The sequence below is a fragment of the Mustela erminea genome, chromosome 18 (genome assembly GCF_009829155.1).
Source record: "Mustela erminea isolate mMusErm1 chromosome 18, mMusErm1.Pri, whole genome shotgun sequence".
In the NCBI taxonomy this organism is placed as follows: Eukaryota; Metazoa; Chordata; class Mammalia; order Carnivora; family Mustelidae; genus Mustela; species Mustela erminea.
In genome coordinates, this window is record NC_045631.1 from 10,443,266 (window position 1) to 10,468,560 (window position 25,295).

Here is a 25,295-nt window from a genome sequence, read left to right on the forward strand (position 1 = left end):
ATAATTATATCTACCCCACAGGATATTGCTAGAATTAAATGAGATACTGGGAGTAAAAGGTACAAGGCACAATGCTTGGCATATAAGAAACTCTTAATATTAACTGTTACTAGTTCTTGGGATGTTAACAGTAACTTCTCTTTCCTTGGGCCATAGTGGCCCTCTCTGGATGTCCTATGTGTAAATGCGAGGAAATTACAGAAGGCTAAGACCCAGCCCAACCTCTCTAGGAGTCAAAACTCAGCCTTCTGCACCCACGCCAGACATGGGGTATGAGTTAAGCGAGGAAAATACTCCACGGAGGTCTCACGCTTCATTTAATCTGAAGAATATTACAGGCTCTTCGTCTTCAGATATAAATTACAACGTTACAGAACAAGCAGCGAATTCAACAACTTAAAAACTAAGTTTACACGGTGTTAATTTCTGGCGACAGTCCTCCCAATCTGTGTTCTTTTTTTTTTTTTTTTTTTAAAAAGTCATCCCTGCCCCCATTCAGTAGACGTGCACCATGCCATAGAGGAACGTCCAGAACAGGACGTAGGTGAAGAGGCCTCCGATGAGACCTCCTGTAAAGAGGGGTCTTCGTGATTTAAAGTATTTGTTCCACCTCCTTCCCGCTTTGAGAATTAAGAGCAGGGAGAGCAGGATGGAGGCAAGCAAGTAGAAGATGAAGCCGTAGAGGCCGGTGAGGCCGAGGATGCCGGCCGTGGCCCCCGACAGCGCTGACACTGAGGTCCGGCAGTAATCCAGGACGGCGGCGTTGCCTCGCACAGCTGCCTCGCTGATGAACGGCGGCCCTTCCCGCTTGGCCACCACAGCGGCCATCGCATTCGCCGGGTCTCAGCCTGTTTTTTCGCGGAGCTGCGGAGGAAGCCAAGTTACAAGTGAACCCCCAGAGCCTGGCGAGTTACGTTCACGGCGCCCCTCCCCCCGGGACTGCCAAGACCTCACATGACTCCTGGATCTCGGACCTTCAAAAGACCCAGAGAAGATTTGAGGGCTCGGGCCGGCCCACCCAGGCTCACAAGTTACCTGCAACGCGACGGCGGATACAGACACTTGGCGTTCCTTCAGACGGCCAGCGGCAGAGAATCGGTCAGCGCCATCTTGCGCTGGAGGTTGCTGGGAGGATCTACGCTGCGCATGCGCCAAAGCCTCGCTCTCGCCCCCTGACGCGTACGCCGCCGGTGCCCACCCCTCCCCCGCCTTTCTACGCTCCCTCCCCTCCCCGCCTTTCTACGCACGCACTGGGACTTCCGAAAGCCGAACAGCGCTCCGACCCGTGACTGGCTGGGGCTTTGTTAACTATTCATGAAGGGGCGGCCCGAATCGGGGTGCCTTTGTTAACCGGGGAGGGCGCGGCTGCTGGGATTTTCGCTGCGGGCTTCACTGAGTTGGGCTTGGTCTCCAGATTGGGGTCGAGATGTCCTACGTCCCGGGCCAGCCGGTCACCGCCGTGGTGGTGAGTGCGCTCGCGGGCTTCTCTTGGTCTTGGCTTGCCCCCACTTTCCAGTTAGGAAAACTGACATCCCAAACAGGTTGACAAAGCGTTGAACCCAGAGCTGTTGCAAACCTGCGGCCAGGGTTCCGGTCCCGGCTCTGTCCCAGCGGGACCGCGGTCTTCCCCAGCCAGGCAACAGAAATGGCTGGAACCCAAGCGCCCCGAACACCCTGAATCGCGATGAGATCCCGCGCACTACCGCCACCTCGTTGGACTTCATCCAGCCCGCAGGGGCGGGAAGGACTGGGGAGAAAGTCCCCAACTGTGGGAGTATCGGGAGAGCGCCCCCTTCCCGGCCCGAGTCCCCAGCTGGGTAGCTGCGGGGGGCGGGCGCCAGCCGCGACATCCGTGAGTCGAAGCCTCTGGAATGAGGAAATGCTTCCTCCCCTGTAGGAGACACCGCCGCCGCCGCCGCCCAGAGGGAGATTTGTGGGGTGGAGGTGGCCGGCGCCTGACTAGCAGTCCCTTATCCCTCCTGTCCAGCCTTGCTTGCTTGGACCCCGCGCCGCCCGCCCCAGAGTGGAGGCGCCGCAACTGGCTCGCTCCTGCTCCAAACTTTCCCTGCCTCCCCAGCCCCTGGGACAATGTCCAGGTTCCCCGCCTGGCACTGAGACCACCAGACCCTTTGGGGGCTAGCTCAGGCCCCTGGCTCTCCCCACTGGCTTGTCTCGGGTGCCAAATGCTATTAGAAAAGGTAAGGGGAAAAAGAGACTGGGACATTAGATTCAGACACCAGTGCCAAAGCTGAATGGGGCCGGGAGGCAAACTCCGAGGCAGAGGTGGGGAAACTGAGTTCCGGAAAGAGGTCTGTTCACGTTCAGCCCTAAAGGAAGCCCTCAGGAAGAACCCAGATCTCTCTGAGAAGAGATGCCTGCTGGGTAGGCACTGTGTCAGATGGAAGTCCCAGTCCTGAAGCCACGGGACAGACTGCAGTATCTCAGATGGGTGTGCAGGGTAGTCAGGCGGTGACAGGGTGTGAAGCCACTGATTAAAGTGTCCTGTGAGGCTGACCTTAGAGAACCAGCTCTAGCCTTAGCTAGTAAGAAATATTTCTGCACCTGCAGACAGCTGTCCTACGCTTCACCCTGACTGCACCAACCTTGCTTTTCAAGATCCGTAGCTGCCTCTAAGAGGTTCAGGTTTGCTTCTTAGATTGGGGGTGGGTGGGCGTGGGGGAGATGGGGCGTGGGAAAGGCAGTGTAGGGGAAGCACAAGAAAGGGGCAGTTACCTGCCTGATAATCACCTTAGTCTGGGAGAGAGCCTTGTCTTCCAGCCTAAGGGCCTGTACTCCCCTCTAATCTTGAGGGTGGGGCAAAGGTGTGCAAAGGTGTGTGTTGGAGGAGGTGGAGCAGTCCTGGAGGAGTTCACACTTGGGCAAATGGACCTAAATCTAGTGGGCTTCCGGAGTCACACTTCCTGCTGCCCCTCTCTCCTGTCCTGGCAGGTCATTTGGCCTTCCTCAGAACTCTAAGACCATGCCCTCCCAATTCTTGTTAACACTAGGAATATTTCTGAAAGTGGTGGGTGGGGTCTGGCCTCTCTCTCTGGTGTTTTGGATTGGGGATGGGGTAGGGGTGGCCTCCTCCCTAGTCCCTGCCTAATCCCATGTGATAAAAGGTGATACCCACATTTTGAGAATGTTAAAAGCATTTTGGCTTCTCTGAACTGTGGCTTCATAGGTCCATTTGCCTTCTGCACACTTGCCTGGGTAGCTCCTGGCACTCCAAAATGCTTCTCCTTGTGTCCGCAGCTGAGAGTTGTGTTCAGCCAGGCCACTTGGCTGGGTGCTCCCCTTGACTCCTGTCCACCACAAGCAGTCCTCAAGTTTGTTGATCTCACTTTCCAAGTAATCATGTCCCATGTCCTCCACATCCCAAGGCTGGAAGATATCCATTTCCTCCTGAGTGCCCAACTGGTCAATTGTTCTAGCATCAAACCTGACCATGACCAACCTTATCCCGGGACTCCTGAGAGCCCTAGTAGGCCCAGAATCAAAGTTAGGTGTCCAAACTCTTGTCATTCCTTTCAATGTCTGGTTGGTACAGGTCAAGTCACTTCGGGTATTTTTTTTCTTCCTGTTAAAACTCAACTTTTGGGGTGGGGTGATCTGGTCTAGCTCCTACACTCTGGTGATTGGAGGGCTTCTGCTGAGGGCTTTGAAAGGAGCCTAGCAGTTTGGGGACCACAGCTGCAGAGTATGGTGGGAGAGCTCTAGAACCCTTTTCTGCCTCCTACATGCGTTAAGAGCAGGGTCTGGGCTTACAGAGAAACCCCCTCCCTCTTGCGTGTGTATTCCACAGCCTTTCTAATCCGGCCTCAGCCTCACCTCACCTCCCAGTTCTAGTCCTGTAGGGTACACTCATCTCATGGACATGTATCCATAGCACCTTCAAGCCTCTGCTCTTGTCCCTTGGCCAGGACTGCACTTCCTCTTCTTTCTGTGCAGGTTTGAACTTCTATGCTTTTCTGGAGCATCTTTAGTCTTGCCCTTGACAGGGTTGGCTCAGCAATGAGCTGCCTCAACAAGGAGTACCTGCATTTTTTTTTTTCAGGGCCTGACCCCTTCTGCCCTGTGTGGTCCCTCCCCTGGGACACAGGCCCCCATCTATAGCAGCCACAGCCTCCTGGCTCTTGGACCAGGAGCTTAGAGTATAGGTTGACTGAAGCTGGTGCCTGAGACTAACAGGAAGGTCACAGAGGCTAGGACAGAAGGTTACGTAGGTCGGTTGTTGTGGCTGAGTTCTGAGTCTTAACCTTACTCCGCCCCAGTCTCCCAGTGTGGTGACCAGCTGGAATTCTGTAGAGGGCTTTGGGCTCCACCCCATTGGCATGACTCTGAGCTCGGCCAGCAGCCTGAGGCTGCTGCTGGACATAGACCAGATTCATTGTCCACATATCCACCTGCCCCCACCCTGTTTTTTCCTTTGCCAGCAAAGAGTTGAAATTCACAAGCTGCGTCAAGGTGAGAACTTAATACTGGGCTTCAGCATTGGAGGTGGAATTGACCAGGATCCCTCCCAGAATCCGTTCTCAGAAGACAAGACAGACAAGGTGAGGGGGACCAGGGTCCGCTGGGGACAAAGGCTTGAGATGGTGGGTCTCTGCTTCCTGGGCCTTCATGGAAGGAGCAGAGCTCTGTCTTTCAAACGGTCCTAAGAAGGTTTAAGAAATGATAAGCAGGGATGGGGGTGGGAAATGGACCTCCCAGCCCAGGAGGAACAGCAGCAGGGGCCAGAGCATGGTGGGGTAGCCTTGTCTTGGCACAGCCTGTGCTGGGGGCAGACTTGGTGCTGAATCATTTGGATGGCTGGGAGTCTGCCATGCTGGGCTTTGCTCTCTGGACTGGGGCTGGACCGGGGCTGCTTTTTTCCAGGGCATTTACGTCACACGAGTATCTGAAGGAGGCCCTGCTGAAATTGCTGGGCTGCAGATTGGAGACAAGATTATGCAGGTAACACATGTTCCAGAGGAGGAAACCAAGGCTTGGGCCAGAGGCTCTGGGGTGCCAGAAGCACTAGGGGTCAGGGGCTACCTTTGCCTCCTGGGGAACTTGGGAAGCTCACTGAAGCACTTTGGAGCACATGCTGGAGTTGCCCCCAGAAGGGAGCAGTCTCTCTCCTCTGTGTGCCTCCATTGTGGCACTTGGGATCCCCCAGCCCAGAGACATCAGCTTGGGAGACTGGGTGGGCCAGGACCCCAAAGCCCATCCTGCTTCCAGATCCCAGAGGGCAGAGAGCTGAGGTAGGCTGTCTTTTCTCCTTGGGCCAGGTGAATGGCTGGGACATGACCATGGTCACGCACGACCAAGCCCGGAAGCGGCTCACCAAGCGCTCGGAGGAGGTGGTGCGCCTGCTGGTGACACGGCAGTCGCTGCAGAAGGCAGTGCAGCAGTCCATGCTGTCCTAGCAGCCCGGCGTGGTCCCGGACTTGGGCCTGCCTGCCTACAGTGACACATGTCCACGCTCTGTCAGCACCTCGTCCTGGCTTCTGCTAAGTACTGGCCCCTGGCTTGGAAGGGCCAGAGCTGGTCCCAGAGGCCTGTCCCTGGGACCTGACCCAGCCTGCCTTCCCCACCTCCCACCACTGGCCCCAGGCTCTGGGACCAGCTCTCATCCTCAGAACTATCAGGCTGTTGGCCTCCCCAGACCCTGGGGCTGTCTGGCCTTAGCAGTGCCCAGATGGGCAGGAGGCTGGGGAATGCTGGGTGAGGCCAGCCTTTCCCACACTGAGCCCTGGCTCCAGGGCTTGACCTTGCCCCCAAGTCTCAGCTCTGCAATGACTATACCCCATGTTTTTTTCCTGCTTTCCCCAGCAGGGACTTGACACACAGCCAGAGACACTACAGAAGTTCGTCTGAACGGAAGCCAGGCAGGCTCACAGTTTACCCCATGGCTTCCCCAGGGTTCACCTGCTTCAAAGATTTAGATGAAGTCCAAGGCTGACATTTCAGGGCAGTTCTCAGGACTGCCAGTTCTTTCTATACCTGTGGGTTTAACTTTATATTTTTTTAATCACAACTTTGATACAGAAGCATTTTTACCTTACTATTTGGAGATGCCAATTCTACTTTTGAATTTAGCTTACTAAATCACATATGGGAACAGCGTTGCTTTGGTTCCTGTGGAAATGGGGTAGTATGGAATTGCCCCTGCCTGACATCTCGGGCCCAAATAAACAGTGCTGGAATTTACAAGAGGTTTTTGCTGAGGCATGGGGTAGGGACGTCTGGGGGTGGATGGCAGCTACTCCAAGTAGTCCAGTACTCCAAGCTTTGGTGGTAGGGCTGACCAGCCTGGCCCCCAACCACTTCTGAGATGAAACCCAGCTGATGCCAGGCCTGCCCGTTGCTGTGTGGCCAGGGCCACATCTGTAGGAACATCTGGGAGCCGCTGCACTGGAAGTGGGGTGGGGAACTCTTCACTTCCCCTAGCTTGTGCTCCATTTGGGGCACTAAGGGGTTCATGGGAGAAAATACCTATCCTCAACGACTCTTGAGAGCATACAGGTTATCACAGACAGGAGTGCAGCTGCACATTTCCAGAGGCTGTGATCAGATGAGATGTGGGTAAGTTGGGAGATTACCAGGGCCTCTGCCTGGCCCAGCACAAATGCCACCCCCCCGCCCCCGCCGGCACCCATCCAACCCATGCACAACCCAGCACAAATGCCACCCCCCCGCCCCCGCCGTAACCCATCCAACCCATGCTCACAACCCCAGCTTGAGCAACATGTCCTGTACAGACGTGGTACCCACACGACCTACCTGGCCCTGAGCAGGCATCTTGCACTACCCGAGAGGCTTCTCCGATGAAGTGCCCCATCAGCATGCAGCCAGCTCGCCATCACTGTGTAACCCATGTGTTTCCTTACCCGAATTCTCCCCAAGTCCCAAGGATTGGTTCTTAAGCCAACACACCTGCCTCCCACATCTGGTAAATGCTCAGTGTGCAGAAAGGAAACAAATCAGGTTTTAATTAAGGATACAGGCACCTCATGTTAATCTTGCAGTAGAAAGTCTGAGAGTGAAGTGACAAGGCACATCCTGGGACCCTCCCCTCCTGCCACAGGAAGGACAGATGCCTGGGAGAAGAGGGAAGGAGGTTTGGAATAAGGGCTGGGCCCATGAGGTGTGTGTGAAGTGGTGTCAAATTCTTAAGGGAGGCTCCTGAGTAGCCAAAAAATTGGTGAGTCTCAGGTAGGTGTCTGGGGTAAGTGAAGGAAGGGTCCAGCCCCTCCCCGACATGGGAACTACTCTCACCATTTGGCAGGTCTTACTGGCCTCTAAGGCACAGACTGGTATGTGTGTGCACGCACAGACGTGTCCTATACTCAAGACACAAGATAAGGAGCAATTGAAGGGGTTTACATAGGGTCCCTGACTCTGGGGAAGTAGAGGTAGGCAGAAGGTGAAGAAATTTAGCCACTCACTTCAAAACGTCCCTCCAAAAAATCCAAAAGGGGGTAGTATGGTAAAGATCCAGAGGGTCTGGGCATAAGCCTAGCTCAGAACCAATCTGTTGGGCACCTCAAGGCTCCGAAATCCAGTTTCTTTACCAGACCCTAACCTGGGCCGCCTGTGATGTGGTTGTGCATGTTGAATTATGTAGAATGATGTCAGGAAGGTGGATGCTCAGAACATGTGGCCTTCAGAGAAGGGACACCCCCCCCCCCCAAGGCCTAATCCCAAAAGTCCTGTCCCTCTGTCACCAGCACCAGCACCTCTGAGTCCATTGGCCACACCACCTGGCTGCTTGGGTCTCTGTGAATACACCAGTGGCAGCAAAGCACCCTTGGCTCACAACTGCGGGATCAGTCCTTCAAGCTGCTCCCAGAAACACTGGTCACTTAGGTCAAGGCCTTCGGCTCCAAGCTCAGCACCCAATCCTGCCTGGGACGGCTGTCAGAACCCGTGTGTGCTGCCTGAAGCCTTAAAGAAAATAGAGACGGTGGCATCAAGATGCAGGAGGGCCAGACGCCTGGCCGGCAAGGCCTGGGAGGGACCGTCAGTGGTGTGGTTTTCCATCTCAAAGCAGAGTCAGCCATCTGTCTCAGAGGGAGGCTCCTCCCAGCCTGGCCTGGGACAGTTCTGGCTGAGGGCAGGCTGGTTTGTGTGTCAGGTGTTTGGCCTTGAGGAAGAGAGCACTTGCAACACTGTCAGCACACTGAGCCAGCCCTGTGCTCCAGGCTCTGCCCCAACCTTCCTGGTGGGCACAGGACCTGGGGCCATTTATGCTGGGGTCCCTGGGTGCTAGTTCAGTTGGTCATACCCTGGTTTATTTCTGTATAAGCAGAAGTGCTGAATGAAGAAGACCACGTCGAAGAAGATGGAGAAGATGCCAAGTCCAAACTTGGTTGGGTCTCCGAAGATCAGTGTCCACTGGTCTGTTAACAGCCACAGGGGACAGAATTTGGTTTTAAGTTGGCAGCTCCCAAAGCAGCTGGAGGATGTGGGGGCTGCGGGGTGATGGCATGGGGTGGGGGGAGGAAGGTGTCCTCTTCTGCCCAGGAAACCACAAATCCTCCCACTGTAAAGCCCCTTAGGTGAGTCTCACCTTGAGTGCTGGGATTGGATCAGATTCCTAGGCTGAAGGGCTGGGGGTGGATGGGATGGAGAGATATCCCAGGAAGCCTGGCCCCACCCTGTGCATTCAGCCCACCAGATGGGAAGGCAGTCTGCTGGCTGACTCACCATTGTTGTAGGACTGCAGGAACATCTGGAGGAGGCTGAAGCTGCCCCCAGTGAAGTCCAGAAGCACGTTACCAATGCTCCAGCCCTCGGTGCTTTTGTAGTAAAAGTTCATGTAGGCCTGGGTCAGACAGAGGACGGCAGTGAGGGGGCTGGGTGGCCGCCTCTTAGACCTTGTGACCACCACTCCAAACAAGAACAGCTCTAATTCCTCCCACTCAAGTGCTCAGGCCTCAGCATCAAGGAACACAGTGACCTTTGGGCTCTGACAAGTCCGCCAGCAGACGGAACAGTATGGGCGGGTCCCTGTGTCTCATGTTGGCACATAGCAAACAGCTCTCCTCCTCTCACCCCTGCACCTCACAACTGCAAAGGAGGGGGAGATGTTGCTTCTCCATCTTTATCCTTCCCTGTTCTGGGATGAGACCCTATCCTGGTTTTCTAGCAACTGATTTTTCTTCTCATTTCCAGTGAAGGTGAAACCCAGCCTGGACTTCATGTTGTGCTTATGAATATGGGCTGGGGGTCAACTGCCTGGTCTGGGATCCCGGCTCCACCACTGGAGGGAGGTTATCTTGGGAGTGTTATGTTGGGAAGTTGTAACCTCAGTTTTTTTCCATCTGTAGAGTGGACTTGACTGCCACCTCAGCTCTGGCTGGGCTCTGGAGACTGCATCTCAGGCTTCCTAGGTCTAGTTGGGGAGGTCCACTTGGACATCCGCCCACTTTCTACTGCCACTGCCCCACATCCTTCCTCCAATGCCAGAACCCTCTGGATTTCTTGGACGGGGGCAACTTCCCTATCACACAAGAGGTGCAGCCTCCGTAGTGGGTCTTCTCCCAGGTTTTCTCTACGTATTAAGTCCCCTTCTTCATCCTCTTCCACCCTCTTTCATGCTTGTGGCCACCTCTCCAGTCTTGAGACAATTCCAGACATCTCCAAATGGGGCTCCTGCCTCCTGGGTTGACCAGGCCCAAGCCTTCCCACACTCAGGGACTGTGGCCCTACTTCCCTCAAGACCTCCCCCCCCCCACCCCAACCATTCTGAAGCCTTCTTCCCTAGCCCCCTAAGGCCTGGCCTTACCTTTTTTATATTTTAGAATACATTTTTTCTGGCCCTACCTTTTCAGCTTCAACAGTGCTTCTTGCTGCCTCCCGTACTTCTCTGCCTATGCTGCTGTGCAGGTTGCCCCTGGCCTAGAATCCCCCTCCTCTCTTGCCCACAAAATTAAGTCCTGCTCATCCTTCAGAGCCTGGATCTGTTTCCATGCCCTCCAAGAGTCATGCCTTGGCTCCTGGAGGGCGTGGATGGATGCTCTCTTTCCTGAACCCACGACATACAAGGTTCTCTGTACTGGGGAAACTCAGAAGGAGGCTCCTCCATGGGTAATGGGGTGAGTTACAGGAGGCCCTAGATTCAGGGGTGGAGCCCGCCACTGGCAGCTACTTCACACCTCCCCCTGTCCTGGGCCTTTTGGGCTAAGGGGGAAATCATGTTGGACTCTTAGATCTCCAAATCTGAATAGGACCCAGTACTTGAGGGAGCATGCTGAGGGTCCCTAAGGTGTATCCTGGATGGGACCCCTAAGGAAAACCTCTCTGGATAGGATGCTGGGCTGCCTCCTCTCACTGGCTCTTTCCCAAGTCTCCTGCCGCTGCTTGTCAGGGTTATCAGTTATAGCAACGGCGGGCAAGGGTGGTGGTGGGGGGGAGAACTGATGTCCTTAGGAAAGATGGGGATGGAGAGACAAGGGACCTGAACAACCTGACTCTCAGAGCTGTGCAGGGGCTCAGAGAAGTCTCTAATGACCCTCAGGTGACTGCTGGCCCCAGGGAAAGGAGCAGTGCTTACTGCCAGCTTTCTGCTAGGCCCTGCTCTGGCTGGGCTCAGGACTTCCACTGCAACTTTCCATTCACATCCCCACACCCCAGCTACAAGCTGCTCCATGGGAGCAGAACCTGCACCCTGTCGTGCCTCCCACACTAATGGCCACGTGAAAAGTAAGGAAGGCCCCGGAAGCACCTGCGGAAAATACTTGACCAGCGTCACTGCGAGCTTGATGTAGGAGAAGCAGAAGAGAAACTGCAGCCATGTGATTACCCCAACTGCAGCCAAAATCACGGTGATGAGCACGAAGACCCATGAGAGCACCAGGAAGCTGATGGTAGGCCAGGACACATGCTGGTTGCCTTGCTGAGGATGACAGAGAGAAGCAAAGGGAGTAGATGGTAGGGGCTGGGGTGGGGGCGTAGAGAGCCCAGTACCAGTCACACCCTTGTCACTCTCAGGGTCCATTTCAGTCCTTTTTAGATTTTCCAGAGCTCATTTTCTTCTTGTTCCCACACTGCAGAGCTGGGTGCCTCTCGGAGGCCACCAGGAGCTGGGAATGTGGCCTGCAACACACGAGAGGCCTGTGCCTTATTCCATGATCCAGGTGGAGCCTGATCACTTCTGGAACCCATCCCTCACCCTATCTTGCCCCAAATCAGGCCTTCACCCAGCTTCACAGCCAAGGGTAAGAAAACCTAGAAAGTTCGTGAAGGCAAGAGCCAAGCAGTCCCTAGCTGACCTTGCAGGTGCAGAAGGAGCTCCCCGAAGGAAGCAGTGTATCCACAGGCAAGTGAGACAAAACGTACCTATTGGTGATCCCCTGAAAATTGCCCTAATGGTGCCTTTCCCTGCTGAGTCACCTTCCAGCAATACAGCCCTCCAGCAATACAGCTGAGGCCAAAGTTTCTTCAGCATGGCAAGCAGACCCCTCAGGAGCCTGCTCCCCTCTCTGGAACCCCGAGCCCCAGCCATACCCATTTGCTCATAGTGGCTCTCATTGCCCCTTGGCCTTCACAGTTTCGCCCTCCAGCTGGGGCTGCCCCACCCTGGCCTCTTCCCCATCACCATGGCAACATCACTTAAATACTATGGACCACAACTCCACCCCACTTCCATGCTGCCCTCCTTCCCTGCTCCTCCCTGGCCCTGTCAGGGCCTCCAGGAGCCGCCTGTGTCCTCCCCTCCTGCTCAGTTCTCCATCTGATAGGTCATGACCGCCTCTGTCCCTCACCCCAGACCTGGGGTCCTGAGGGCTCAGGTTCATGGGTGTCCCTGGTACACAGCACAAGGCCAGCTCTATTATCTCCATCTCAGTGAGTAGACACTGAGTTTCTACATCTTCTGTAAAACGGGAGGAGTGGGGAGCAGGTGGTGGGGGGGTGTTGGCCTAGGCAGCCCAAGGTGGGGTGGGCACCGGATTCATCTCTCACCTCATAGAGAAAACACTGCACCATTACAACCAGGGTCAGGGCGACTGCGTGCAGACTGAAGAAGACATCATTACTGTCCACAGGGTTCACTCCATTGGGATATTTGAGGAAAAACTGCTCCTGGTTGAGGGGTTGGGAGAAGCTTGGGGGTGAGGTGCAGCCCGGCTACCCACCAGCTTGGGCCGGGCTGCAGTGGGCAGGCAGTGCCATACCTTAATGGAGGGTACCCAGAGGAGACCAATGTTGAACACGCTGTAGGCCACGAAGCCTGTCAGGTTCAGGGCCACGAAGTCAAAGCTTAGACCAACGACACTGTGGCATGGGAGCAATGAAGAGAAATCAGGGCAAAGGGGGAAGAGAGCGGACAGAGCTTCTAGCACAAGGGGAGGAGGGCCCAGGTCTCCCAAGGACAGCACCGCCCTCAGGTCCCTCTGCATACCCCAGTCAGTGCCACCCAATCTTGCCCTCTTGGGAAGCAGTTTCCTTCCTCCCTCCCTCGTCTCCTGCCTCTTCAAGTCCTGGCCCCACAGGGAAAGTCTTGGAGGCCTCCTCCGGAGAGGAAGCATCTTCTTTCCTGGCTCCCAGCTCAGCAGCGCCCCCTACGAGGCCCATCTGGTAGAGGTGACTCAAGAGCGCTTGGGTCCTTCCTGCGCAGAGACACAACTCTAGGCCCACTGTGTCTTTAAAGTCAGGGTGGGGTGGCTTCACCTCCAAGGCTGAAGGACCCAGCCTGGTCCTGCTGCAGGACTTGACACTAATTCCTCCAGGGCTGGGTGGACCAAGAACAGAGCAGATGTGGTGGACTCCCCCCAACCCTGCCCATTATCCCCTTCCTGAAAAGCCCCATTTTGTTGCTTTCATACAGAGGAGCTGAACTGGGTCACAGACCAAATGCCCAGAGCTTCAAGTCCTGCCACAGGCTCTTAGAGCTTTCACACTGGACACTTTCTAGAAAGGGCAAGAAGAGAGAAGAGCAGAGGAGGAAGTCTGAGCCCATGCCGCCTACAGCCTCTCTGGAATGCCTCCCACCTTACTAGCCTCTAGTGACTTCACATCAAGCTTAGCAGGTTACCTTTTCCGCCTCCAGTTGGTGATCACCTGCGGGTAGAAGGAGATGGACCAGGCCACAAAGTAAATCCAGCCAATCACCTGGTTTATGGTGCTAATGATGTCACTGTGGATGACCAGGAAGCGGATCCTCGGGCTAGAAAGAGTTTGGGGACTGAGATGAGCTGAGGCTGGGCTTGAAGGAAACACCCCTGTTCTTAACACTGTCAGCCTCCCGTCTCATTGCTTAAGGCCCACTTGGGCTAAGGTCAGCCTACCCAGTCTGGTTGGAATGATTTCCGTGTAGATAAACAGTAACTTGTCCAACATTTTGAGATGTCACTTGAAAAGAGGTATTTGTCACTCCAGGAGGCACCACAACCTGTTAAGAAAACTGAATTCAATCTGGTGCTACAGTTATTAGGACTTCAATGTCCAGCTCTAGGAATGATGAGACAGACCACACACAGTCCCTGCCTTCTAAGAGCTTACCAGTAAGAGGGAGAAACACTGGACCAATTACCTGCATGTTCCCCCCACCAATACCTGTGTGTTAGAGGGCCCTCAGGCCTTCCCCTGCCCCAACTACCAGAGAAGGTAGGACAGCTCTTCTCTTCCTAATCATGAGATCTCAGGCAAGTTATTCAAGCTCTGACCTCAGTTTGCTCACCTGTACATGGGGATGAAGTGTCTACCTTACAAGGCTGCTATGAATGGCAGAATGTCCATAAATACTATGACTGCTATTACTTCCACTTCTTTTATAATGGAAGGCTCCTCAATGCCCACAAACGATGTCTGCCCCATGCCCAGTGCAGCTGCCAAGTGATAAAACAGAAGAGGTGCACACAGTAGACCCCCTTCAGGGAGAGAGAACATTTTCCCTTCCTTTCTGACCAATACTTATCAAAAGCTCTCCTCTGAGAAACAGTACTTGGAGGCCTGCTTTCAATATCTGATCTCCCAGTCACCACCACCAACCCCTGACATTCTCAAATCTCTCAAGTGTGGCAGGGAGCAGAATGATATACCTTCCCTGAACCTTCTCCCCAACTTTGTTCCCTGGATATTGCTCTGGGCCCCAACCTCCACCCATACCACAGGCACTGTGAAGATGCAGCCATTAGAATTCAGTGGCTTCTTTATTAGGATCCTGGAAGGTGTTTTTAGTACTGGAAACCAGGGGGCTTTGGCAGAACAAGTGAAATGGTTTAAGTGGCTGCCACAAAGCCCAGAGTCCGATTCGTGGCCTGTCTCGTGCAAGCTACATCCTCATGCCGTGTACTACTCTTGGCTACTTTTTCTTATTTTTAACAAGTTTTTTTGGTAATGTTGTTTGTGTATTTGTTAAGTGGCCACTAAGTCCCTTTAGGAACCAGGCGGGAAGAAATCGGTCAACTGGAAATCAACGGATACAAGGCAGAAGGAAATAGTAACTATCACTATCTTTTTTTTTTTTTAATTACTAAGCTTTATTTTTAATTAATTTTTTTAGAGACAGCGAGAGAGAGCATGTGCGTGCCAAGTGGGGAGAGGCAGAGGGAGAAGGAGAGAAAGAATCTTAAGCAGGCTCCACACTCAGCATGGAGCTTGACACAGGGCTTGATCTTAAGACCTTGCGATCATGACCTGAGCTGAAATCAAGAGTCAGGCACTTAGCCGACTGAGCCACCCAGGCACCTCAAGAAACTTTATTTTAAGAACAGTTTTAGGTCTACAGCAAAATTTATCACTATTTTTTACTGAGTGCTTTCTTTCTACATGCCAGATACAAGTCTAGAAATTTTATACTTGCTTTTACTCCTCACAACCCAGTCAAGTAGACATGACTAATGTTACAATTAGGTCTACAAATGAGGACTTGGCGCTGTATTGGGTGGACTACCTTATCTGAGATTCCTAGACTGCCTGACCCCCAAATTCTATCTAGTGGTTTCCAAAGGCACAGGGAGTAGATAGGAGTGCTTGAACTGGATGGGGGGTGGGGGGCGTACAGGTTGGCCCCTGGAAAGTGGGTTGGCGCCCATACAGATCATTCTATAACTGGATTTGATTCCCACTATATAATTTTTAAAAAAAATTATAGTTGACATACAATGTTATCCACCATTAAAGTTACATAAAAATGAATCATAACGTATGTGCAGAAAAGTACACACATCACAGCTTGATAAAGTGACAACCACAAACCAAGATCAAACACGCAGGTCAAGAAATGGACACTTTCAGCACTCCAGAAGCTCTCTTCTACTCCTTTCCAGACTCACCTGATCCGCAGGGGCAACTGCTGTGCTGACCAACACTACGGATTGGTCTTGGCTGTGTGTGCACTTTAGGCACAAGGAAGCACACAGTGTGTGCTTCTCTGTGCCAGGCTTTCCTTGCTTAAGATTACGTTTGACTTTTACTGGCCCTAAACTAGGTGATTGCATCATTCCTCAGACTCTAAATTTGATCTGTGGATTAAACCAGACCTCAGCTGGGTGCCACAATCTGCTGTGAGAACCAATGGCTTTTCTTACCCTACGGCAGGCTTCGTGCCCCACGGCAGGGGAAAGTTGAGAGAAATGGCTCTAATGAGGTGTGCTGTTCACTAGAGGGTGAGACAGAACTGCCCTCCCACACAAGTCCCTTCTGGGTTGACGCCCTTTATTTGACCACATACTTCAGTGTTTTCATCCTAAGGGCCTCAGAGCCAACCCGTAGCCCATCTCTGCAACCACACAGGTCCTCATGACGAGCTACGTAGTTATCCCTGCATCTATCTTGTCTATTTTTTTTTTAAACTCTTGTTTTTTCTCTACATTGCTGCCTTCCCTACTGATATTTTTAATCTAGTCAGTTAGTAATTGGCTCAAATGTTGGTAAGGTAGGAGCAATGTGTATATTAACAGATGAAAACATAAGGGCTATGAAAGTTATCGTTAGCATTTGGCCTCAGTTTTTGGAAATAACTTTCAACCAGTAGAATCTCAGAAGAGTGCTCTGCGAACTTCAGTGTGGGCCTAAATCATCTGGAGATCTTGCTTATACGCAGGTTTTGAATTAGCAGGTTTGGGATGGGGCCCACAATTCTGCATTTCTCATAGATTTTCAGGTAGGGATAGTACTGCTCTTCTGCCAATGCCCTCTAAGCAGCCAAGTTTTAGAAAGCCATCTTATTAAGAATTTCTTCTACATTCCCAGAACCATTTTTGCCTCAAATTTCTTGCTACCACCCTCCTCATTCCAACTACATGGCATAAAATGCCCATGCTCAAAGACAAACAAAGCCCAAATCAGAGATTTTTAGAATTATGGAACAGGAGCAGCCCACGGCATAAAAACAAAGTGGCCTATTTTGAAAAGCACTTACTTAAAAACTATTTTGTTACCCAGCAGTTAAAATTCATTACTTACTTCATCGGGGAGCTCAAGGATAGTAACATTTTTTGAACGAAATGTGATTTGAAAAGTGATCACCAAGGTTGCATTTAATGGATGCCTGTGGAGGATAAAAGGCTGATTACTGCTGAGAAGTTGGACACTGTGAGATCTCAACCAATCCTCTGAACTTCACATCGGGCGTGTCACTGCTCAAGCAAGTAGGGATTTTGGGTATGTCCCTTCTCAAGCAATTAGTTAAGTGCTCTGTGCTAGGCCCTGAGTGGTCGTGGTGGGGTCCTTGCTCCTAGGAGCTTTCCATCGCTATCAGGAGACAAGAGGCCCACAGGGACCAGAAGAGAGCATGAGAAGGTGGGGAGCGGGTTGTGACTGCCAAATGAAGTGTCCAGAGGCCAACAGGACCATGCCATCTGTTCTGATAGAGAAGGCTTTCAAGGGCTTGGGTCTGAACAGAGACCAGTGTGTCCCCAGAAAGCCAGGAGACATGTATGATGGGAGTAGCTGGTGGTGTCCTCAAGTGTGAATGTACAGACCTGGGGTTCATTTGGAAGGCTACGGAAAGCCACCTGAGGATTCTGGAGAGGGGTGATGTGGTGAGGGGATGGCTTTTCAGATTTATAAGGTGTCCATGTAGAGGGGAGGCAGGAGCTGGGACGGAATCCAGGTTCCTATCAAAGCTTTGGCTGGAGATCAGACTTCCCAGGAGAGGTGGAAAAAAGGGCAGAAGGGTAAAGAGAAAAGGACAGGATTCTAGATCTCGGGGAATCCTCATGGCTGGGAGGCAAGAGAAGGGTGTAGCAGTGAAGGACAGGGAGGAGACAGGTTCTCTAGCAGGAGACTAGGTCGATACCTCACAACTGAACCAGCAGATGTTAGCCAGTAAGACTCTCAGACAAGGCCAAGTGGGAGTGTTGCCATGAATGGGGTCACTTTGGGGTCACCCAAAAAGGTCACTTCTGCTTTTGGAAGCGATCTTCCAAAAAGCTTCCAAGCTCAGCTCCTTGACCTCTGACCTTCAGGGCTCTCAGCAAATACTTAGAGCCTTGGAAGGGACCACTCTGAAGCATCAAATGCTGATCACTCAAAGTCACCTCAGCCAAGGAAAAGGTTCCTGAAACAAGGATTCATTGGCCAGGAGTGGAGAGACTCTAGGACACGAGTCTGCAGATCACCTGCTATCATGCTATCACCTTCCTCTGGCTTTTTTTTTTTTTTTTAAAAAGCTTATTTTAGTTTTCTCAGGACAGAAGGGACTTGATGATCCCATACAGAATATCCACTGGCCCTCGGGTTCTCTGGCTTGTCTTAAAGTGAAGGGGCAAAGGTATCACACTTAAAATATGAACAGAGCCAGGGGTCAGCCTTGACCCGGCCATGGGGTGAATGAACTGGCTGATGACAAGAGTTGGGCCCAGGGACTTACTGAAGGGTGATGCTGATGTTGGCTGAGCTTCCATTTTCCAGCTTCACAGTGGGAGGAACAGTGAGGTCGACTGTCGACTCTAGAAGGACTCAAACCAATGACAAATCATTAGGTCAGAGAACTTAGGCTCACAAGGAAGAACTGGGATGAGGATCCCCAATATCTGAACTCATGAGCTCTGACCCGGGACAACCCCCATCTTCTAGGAGAAGACATGGAGGTCCTGAGAGGGTGGGTGCTGGGCCTGGAAACCTGAGCCTTCGTTATGCTCTTTCTCCTTCTGCTGCCAGAGAGAGGCAGACATAGGCCCAAGCAGGAAACACTGTAGCTTCTTCTTCCCCACACTGAGAAGCTCTGAGGCTGAGTGACCCAGAGTTTTAGAATACTGGAGCCCAAAAATTGTCACACAGGAATTCAAGCATCAATCTGGGACTGAAAAATGTAGACTTGAACCCCCTCTTCAGATGGGAAAGCACTGGGATTTCCTCTGTTCATGGAGCTAAAATGGCCCTTTAGAACTGGTCCAGCCCTTTTCTGTACTCTCAGAGATACACAGGGCCCAGCTACCTTGTTTCCAAAGAACCCCTTTGGACTCCGTACTAACTTAGCCTAAGCCATTCACTGATCCCCTTCCTGAGGCTGACTATACTGGGGAGTGGGGGGGAAATGGTGACTACCACGGTCTCACTATCAGTGATTTCTTTTTGGCACTAATTTGGCACTGTTAATGCAGGATAAGGTAGACAAACAGGACTTGGGAGTGACGGAGAAAGCAGGTTTAGGAGGCCAAATACCCTAGAGCAAATTGGCCATAGAGCCCGAGTGATTTAGCCTCTCCCTGACCTCTTCCTGTGTTCTTTGGGCAGCCCACACTCCCACCCCACCTTACTCCCAGGTGTACTCAAAGCCCCAGTCACCTGTCCACCTCACCTCCCTTACCTAAGGGCCTTCAGGGTTACACAAGGAATAAGGAGTGGTCATGAAGCTAGACTGGGCAGGAAGGGAGCCCATGGGAAAGGAGCTCAACTTGATTAAGATACTCCTTGTAGGGGGAACAGCTGTAGGCAGGGCCCAGGTTTCTCTCCTCCTGGTTCCCTCCAGACAGGAGATCAAGAACTGATATCAGAAGTTTTAGGTGTTCAGGTTGGAAGGGAACTTAAAAGTTCCGGATAAAACCTCCACTGTCTGATCCCCCTTTTTCATTATTCCTACCTGGAAGTTGCTCTTCCTCTGCCTGAACATTTCTAAGAACGGTAACCTCATCTCCTGCCAAGGAATCGGCCAGCCTGGAACTTTGTACTTCTGGGCCTGGCTCTGCTACCTGGGGCCTTGGAGGGCCCCCTTCCCCACGACAACCCTGCACCACGAATGTGGACAGACGCAGGCTCTGTCATGTGCACTTGCAAGTCTCCAACAGGGAGAATCCCACAGTCTGAGGTCTCTAGTCTCGGCACTCTCCTCACATCTGCCTGGCTGGGCCCTACTGAGTGGGTATGTTCCCATGCTGGTCCTGGCAGAGGCCAAGCCTCTCAGAGCTGAGTGGGACAACCCCTCCCTCATGTGTAGCCTCAGGGCCTGGAGGCAGCTTTGGCAAGTCTGTCCCTTCTTTTTCACACTCTTGATAGTAATGTTGAGGCTTTCTTCTGGGCTTGCACAGCTGGGAGGTGGTAGGACTTAAGGTCCCTGTTCAGTTATTTTCTACCTAGAGTTGAGGACGACATCAGATAAGCAAAACCACTGACAAGACAGTGCCCAGGAAAGATAGTGATGCCAGGCAGCCCCCACATCTCTGGGGTAACCCATAACGGGCCCAAAGGTTCTACTGGGCTGTGGTCATGGCACGCTAGAGATCTGCGTGGCCTTTGCTCTTCCATATTCTTAGCATTTTACAAGAAGAGGCTGTGAGCTTCTGAGAACCAGATCATGGACTCTTTGCTTTCCCCTCACTGAGAGTCCCTGGAGACAGCGGCACTCAGCAGCTGAGAGACTGGGCTCTGAAGTCACACAGTCTATCCGCCTTTGTCACTCCCCTGCTTCCTTCCTTCCTTGTTTATAACCTCTATGTGGGCCTCTTTCTTCACCTATAAGGCGGAGGGAACTGCACTACGTACTTCACATGGCGGTGTGAAGATACAGTGTGATAGAGTTTGTGACACATTTCTTATGTGGCCTGAGGCCAAATAATTGCTTGCGACTGTTCTCATCAGGTCAACACACCAGGACATTTTCAAGCTCAAGATGGCAGGCGGTTAAGAAAACAGGCATCGTATCCAGGGAAAGTGCATTCTAAAGTTTGCCCTGGGGCAACAGGCTCTGAAAACCATAAGAATTACCAAACAAGTCTTCATGAAATCACCCAAAGTTTCCCCTGAGGCAGGGTATTTTTAAAATTTTTTCTGAAGGAATACTTATTGGCACCTCGCACTGTGCTTCCCATCACACCCACTCTGCCACACTGCTAACCCATTCTCTAATTATTGTAACAGTGAGAGATGGGTATTATCATTCCCAATTTGGATATAAGGAAACAGAAACCCCAGAGGGAAAGTGTCTTGCTCACAGAGCTCAGAAATGGAGAGGCAGGATTCAAACCCAGGCCTGTTGGGCCTGAGGCGAGCTTCTGGCCACTAGGTGGCAGTGCCTCAAGATTCCACCCAGACAAGTCAGAGACTCCTCTGCAGTCCTTGATGACCAACCCTCAGAGCAAAGAGAAAACAAGCAGAGTAAGATTAGAACCCCAATTCTAGTCACTTCATTTTATGGTGTTTACATCATTCTTTTTCATGACATTCAGGAAGGATGCAAAGAAATAAAACGGAGCAAGGATCCTGTGCACGTCCCACCTTTGGGGATGACTTTTACCCTCTCCTGGGCCGAAGTTTCCCCTCTGTATAACTCAGGTGGTGGTGGCCAGATGCGCTCTTCCTTCCTGGGCTTTATGTAAAGCCTGACAGTGCAGGTGTGACACACACCTGAGCCTCAGGCCCAGAGAATATGAACCAGCAGGTCTGGAGTGGGGCTCTGGAATTCATGCTGAGAAACACCAGGCTTCATGGTACTACCTTTCCTTTCTTGGAAATTGTTTATCCACAAGGTGTGACTGCAAAGTAACATGGCTGACTATTTAACAAATCTGGAAAAGCCATCAAGAGGCCACATGACTGTTACGGTATCGCCACTGTGCACGGCTCTCGGGAAGCTTCTGCAGGATTTGTATTGTGTGTACAAGGGTCATTTGAAATCTTTAGTCAGGGATTTTAAGATATATTTGATTTTTTAAAAAAGATTTTATTCACTCGATAGAGAGGGAGAGAGGGCCCAAGCAGAGGGAGTGGAGAGGGAGAAGGAGGCTTCCAGGCACTCTGAGATATATTTTATTTTTGACAATAGCTAGCTGATGATCAAAATAACTGGCCTGCCATCCTAGGAGTGTAAATACTTTCCATCCTTTTCATTGTTTTTCAGCAATGTTTTCAGCAGTGGGAGAACTGACAGAATGATACAGGCCTCTAATCTAAGGGCCCTGCTGCTCTCACAAACCTCATAAGGATGCCCAAACCCCAAGGTATTTTTTGACAACCAGCCTGTGTTATGTGAGGCCCTTGTTGCACTTGGGCTGCTGCACCCTGTTTCTTGGTTTCTCACTAAGAGAAGGTTTTTTCATCTTACAAGAGGATGCTGGGAAGACTCCTCATGTATCTGAGCCTGACAGAAGAACCAGGTGCAACAAGGTGGTGACTTCGTTTGCTTCTGCAGCATCTCCTAGGACCTAGAATTCCTTCTGTGAGGTCCACGGAGTACAGAGTTGTTGGAGCACCTCAGTTTGACTTTGGTGGTACGGGAATGGTAACAGGGACCTCATGGAAAAAGGCCAATTATTTGCAGAATCATCTGGATCCTTCTGAAAGTCCTGAACCCCATACCTGCATCTGTTCCACCACCCAGTGTCATTTGGCCAAGGAGCCGCAGACACATGCAGGCCAGACAATCCTAAACCCTTGGCTATGAACAGGTCTGGCGACTTACTCTGTTGCACCATCTCCCTCTTTACGAAGCTGATGACCCATTTCTAAACTCACCACACTTCTCTATGAGCTTCAGGGGAAGAAGGATAAAAATAATCAGCCAACTCCTTATCATGTTCCTCAATTTCAAAGAACTAGGAAGAAAAACAAACAGCAAGAGTTCAGGTTGAATTTGGAGCAACTCAGCAACAAATGGACAATATGCCAGCTGGAATCAAGGCACATAAAGGACATTCACCTCACGCTTGTGACCTCATCATGCGCTTTGCATCCCCAGCTCAGAGGTGACTGGGGGGAACAGGGGTGTGGAACACAGCTTTCTTTGATATATGGAGGCATGGGCTCAGAAAGGCTAAGTGTGTTGTGTAAGGTACCACTCTGAGGAAATAGACAACTACTGATTTTTTCCCTCTTCACCTGCTTCTTGTAACTAGTTAACAAAAAGAAAGAATGCAGTTTCATTGCCTGTTTTTTTTTTTTTTTTTAATGTTTGTTTGTTTTCAAAAAGTTATCCAAACTGTGGTCAGATATTTGACTTGGTGAACCTACGAACCCTAAGGAAAGGAATTGCATTCCTTGTCCCGGGACAAATGCTACCCAAGGATACCAGGTTAAGACTTTTTCGTTTAACAAATGTCACCTCGCCAGTACTGGCAGGGGTCACACATGATAGGAACCCAGGGGAAACTCATTGGTTAAGTGAGGGAGATGCACTACGTAACACCTATAGCCCAGTGTACAGCAGATGAACCACAGGTCAAGATGGGGCAAGTCAGCATGGATGTCTCTAAGTTGTCTGTACCTGCTGCCTTAGCATGTAGAGCCTAGACCCTCTCACCTGACAGCCTCTGGGGATTCCCGCGGGCACAGCTAGGAGAGGGCTGTGTGGAAACACCTCTCTAGTTTCAGTTTTCCCAAAAGGCCTCAAGGTACCTCTTGATACACCCCTCCCTTCAAAGACGTCTTCCCAAGGGCTCCAGCCTGCCTGATCTCTGCCTGTCCCTGTCTCCTCCAGGGGTCTGTCTTGTCTGAGCAGCTCCCTTTGATCTGTTAGGTCTTTATCTCAGGAGCTTTCACACCTGCTGGCACAGACCTCCTCTGTCTCTGGCCTCCTCTGGAGTCCTTGCCTTTGATGCTGTATCTCTATGTTCTCTACCACCCTCTTTTTCTTTCTTTCTTTCTCTCTCTTTCTTTCTTTTTATTTCTTTTCAGCGTAACAGTATTCATTGTTTTTGCACCACACCCAGTGCTCCATGCAATCCATGCCCTCTCCAATACCCACCACCTGGTTCTCCCAACCTCCCACCCCCAGCCCCTTCAAACCCCTCAGATTGTTTTTCAGAGTCCATAGTCTCTCATGATTCACCTCCCCTTCCAATTTCCTTCAACTCCCTTCTCCTCTCCATCTCCCCTTGTCCTCCATGCTATTTGTTATGCTCCCCAAATAAGTGAAACCATATGATAATTGACTCTCTCTGCTTGACTTATTTCACTCAGCATAATCTCTTCCAGTCCCATCCATGTTGCTACAAAAGTTGGGTATTCATCCTTTCTGATGGAGGCACAAGACTCCATAGTGTATATGGACCACATCTTACCACCCACTTTCTGTACCCTGACCTGCAGGGAATTGCTCTCCTGTGTCTGTGGAATGACCACAGGTCTGCCATTCACTTTTGCCACTCTCTGCTCCTCACACCTCCCTGTGTCCCTGTCCCATAAGTTCAGGATTCAGAATGTCCCCCAGGGTAAAGTCTGGGTTTTCCTCCGGAAATCAGGTATGAATCAAGCCTAACCAGCTCCTCTCTCATCCTGCAGGAGTGGAATGTGGACTGGGAAGCTTCAATATTTGGTTAGGAAAAGGCCCCCAGCCCCAGGGGCTGAGATACCTTGGAGGAAAGACACCAGGACAGATAGACATTGAGAGGTAAGTTGATTAAAATGTCAGAAAAAGGTCAGAGTGATATGTATACACTAAAACTATGTCTTGTGAATGCTCCAAGGTAGAAATGGGAGAATTTCATGACCATGGGCTCTGTCAGCATGGCCCTCTTCCTGTGTAAGTTCTATCTTCCAGGCTTTACTCAGATACCATTTTAAGAAGTCTCCCATTCTCAAACCACAAGTCCCAGGAGCAACGTGGGGTCAGGGGTTTCCAGCTGCTGTCAAGTATCTGACTTAATCATGTCAACTATTTTACAACCTGCAAGTCCTTGAGTCTCCTTCTCTTGTGAAACACAGAAAGTGGCAAGAATGTGTGCCCTGCAGACAGACTGCATAGGTTTGAATCTGGGCTCCCCAAATGTTAATTAGGGGTGCTACTTAACCTTCTCAATCTTCAATTTCCTACTGTGAAAACAAGGGCAGTGAGACTACATCATGGGACTTAAGTGAAATGAAATGCAAAACATGGCTTGTGGTTCTCTAAAGGGGGACAGTACATAAACGGATTAAATCAATGTTATTAAAATTTCACGATGGTGGGAAGGAGTTCATTAGAAAAAAAAAGTTGAGAAGCAATGTTGTAAAATGATCATTACCGTTGCCTCGGGCACCTAGCAAGCTCTCATAAAGCACAGGTAATTATTTTTCTCAATTCTTTGAAAAGGTTAGGGCCCAGGCAGTTGTCCTCCCTTTCCCAAGCCTGAAAGCCCCTGAATGCAGGGCGGAGTCTCATTCTACCCAGTTCCCCAGAACGCAGACCGCCGCTCAGCACACCAGCGCGGGTTCGTGGAATGGGCTTTCCAGCATCTTCTCCCTCCAAAGTAATCGCAAACTCTGCGACCCATATTCAGGTCGCAACTAACCCAAAGGCGGTAGGGGGCTTCGGACTTGCACTAGGGTAGAGCCACCCACACCACCAGGGCAGCCCCGTGTCCCTTGCCTCCGCTCACCACCACGCGGGCCTTTCAATCTGGAGGCTGTATGGTGTCTCGAGGCCGGGATTCCTGGTGGGTGATGGAACCCTGGCGCGGCTGGAGGGGGAATTTGCGCGGCTGGAGGGGGATTAGACACGCCGCAAGATCCTCAACCGACTTGCAGTGCCAGTCTTTAACCCTCTGGGGTTCGGCCGCGTAAATGGAGGGAGGCTGTTGGGGCCGCGCCGACTCTCACCTGAGATCCTCTAGGATCAGGGAACCGACCACACCGGACGCTGGATCCGTTTCGGACTGTACCCGCTACCCCCGGCAGTCTGACTTTGGGTGAGGGCGGGGCAGAAGTCACCTGACTCCAGCCACCTGATTCTCGGCGATGCACTCTGGGAACTGTAGTTTAGTCTTAGCTCGACAACTGGGCAGGATTGGGGCTCAGCAGAGGGGCCTAGGCGCCTTGGCAGGGATGGGGGCTCGGGTGAGTGGGTAGCTTAAACCACTTTTGGGGACACAGAGGCTCTCGGAGCCCGGAGTGCCTGTCGGAGAACCCTGCGCCACTGCGATGAGCGAGGCCGGCAAGCGAGGCCACTG

General features: G+C 51.7%; 3 protein-coding genes across 4 annotated transcripts; 1 reads left to right on the plus strand and 2 right to left on the minus strand.

The window, feature by feature from the left end:
* Nucleotides 1-303: 303 nt before the first annotated feature.
* On the minus strand, nucleotides 304-1,176 carry EMC6 (ER membrane protein complex subunit 6). The gene is made up of 2 exons (XM_032320392.1): nucleotides 1,036-1,176; nucleotides 304-864 (listed from the first exon to the last, which is right to left on the minus strand). Exon 2 carries the CDS (start codon nucleotides 826-828, stop codon nucleotides 496-498), a length of 333 nt encoding a protein of 110 aa, XP_032176283.1. The 5' UTR covers nucleotides 829-864; nucleotides 1,036-1,176; the 3' UTR covers nucleotides 304-495.
* A 92-nt stretch (nucleotides 1,177-1,268) lies between these two features.
* TAX1BP3 (Tax1 binding protein 3) lies at nucleotides 1,269-6,195 on the plus strand. The gene is made up of 4 exons (XM_032320391.1): nucleotides 1,269-1,465; nucleotides 4,437-4,556; nucleotides 4,879-4,956; nucleotides 5,274-6,195. The coding sequence occupies exons 1-4, from the start codon at nucleotides 1,427-1,429 to the stop codon at nucleotides 5,409-5,411; spliced, it is 375 nt and encodes a 124-aa protein (XP_032176282.1). The 5' UTR covers nucleotides 1,269-1,426; the 3' UTR covers nucleotides 5,412-6,195.
* Nucleotides 6,196-6,951: 756 nt separating this feature from the next.
* On the minus strand, nucleotides 6,952-25,290 carry CTNS (cystinosin, lysosomal cystine transporter). Of its 2 annotated transcripts, none has more exons than XM_032320375.1 (12): nucleotides 24,946-25,290; nucleotides 21,886-21,965; nucleotides 17,807-17,885; nucleotides 16,399-16,483; nucleotides 13,278-13,381; nucleotides 13,025-13,156; nucleotides 12,165-12,264; nucleotides 11,953-12,072; nucleotides 10,793-10,885; nucleotides 8,695-8,812; nucleotides 8,273-8,387; nucleotides 6,952-7,932 (listed from the first exon to the last, which is right to left on the minus strand). In XM_032320375.1, exons 2-12 carry the CDS (start codon nucleotides 21,944-21,946, stop codon nucleotides 7,851-7,853), a joined length of 1,089 nt encoding a protein of 362 aa, XP_032176266.1. In that variant the 5' UTR covers nucleotides 21,947-21,965; nucleotides 24,946-25,290; the 3' UTR covers nucleotides 6,952-7,850. The 2 variants fall into 2 exon arrangements, with proteins under 2 accessions (XP_032176266.1, XP_032176264.1); XM_032320373.1 differs by having other exon boundaries at nucleotides 10,715-10,885; nucleotides 24,946-25,285.
* Nucleotides 25,291-25,295: the final 5 nt, after the last annotated feature.

Bases quoted from the DNA above. Each gene is read 5' to 3' on its own strand.
- CTNS (XM_032320373.1), bottom strand. From the start codon at position 21,946: ATGATAAGGAGTTGGCTGATTATTTTTATCCTTCTTCCCCTGAAGCTC. The intron at 17,886-21,885 runs GTGAGTTTAGAA...GAGTCCTTCTAG, and splicing joins GAAGCTCATAGAGAAGTGTG to AGTCGACAGTCGACCTCACT. The intron at 13,157-13,277 runs GTAGGCTGACCT...AACTCTTTCTAG, and splicing joins AATCATTCCAACCAGACTGG to CCCGAGGATCCGCTTCCTGG.
- TAX1BP3 (XM_032320391.1), top strand. From the start codon at position 1,427: ATGTCCTACGTCCCGGGCCAGCCGGTCACCGCCGTGGTG. The intron at 1,466-4,436 runs GTGAGTGCGCTC...TTCCTTTGCCAG, and splicing joins AGCCGGTCACCGCCGTGGTG to CAAAGAGTTGAAATTCACAA. The intron at 4,957-5,273 runs GTAACACATGTT...TCCTTGGGCCAG, and splicing joins TTGGAGACAAGATTATGCAG to GTGAATGGCTGGGACATGAC.
- EMC6 (XM_032320392.1), bottom strand. From the start codon at position 828: ATGGCCGCTGTGGTGGCCAAGCGGGAAGGGCCGCCGTTCATCAGCGAG.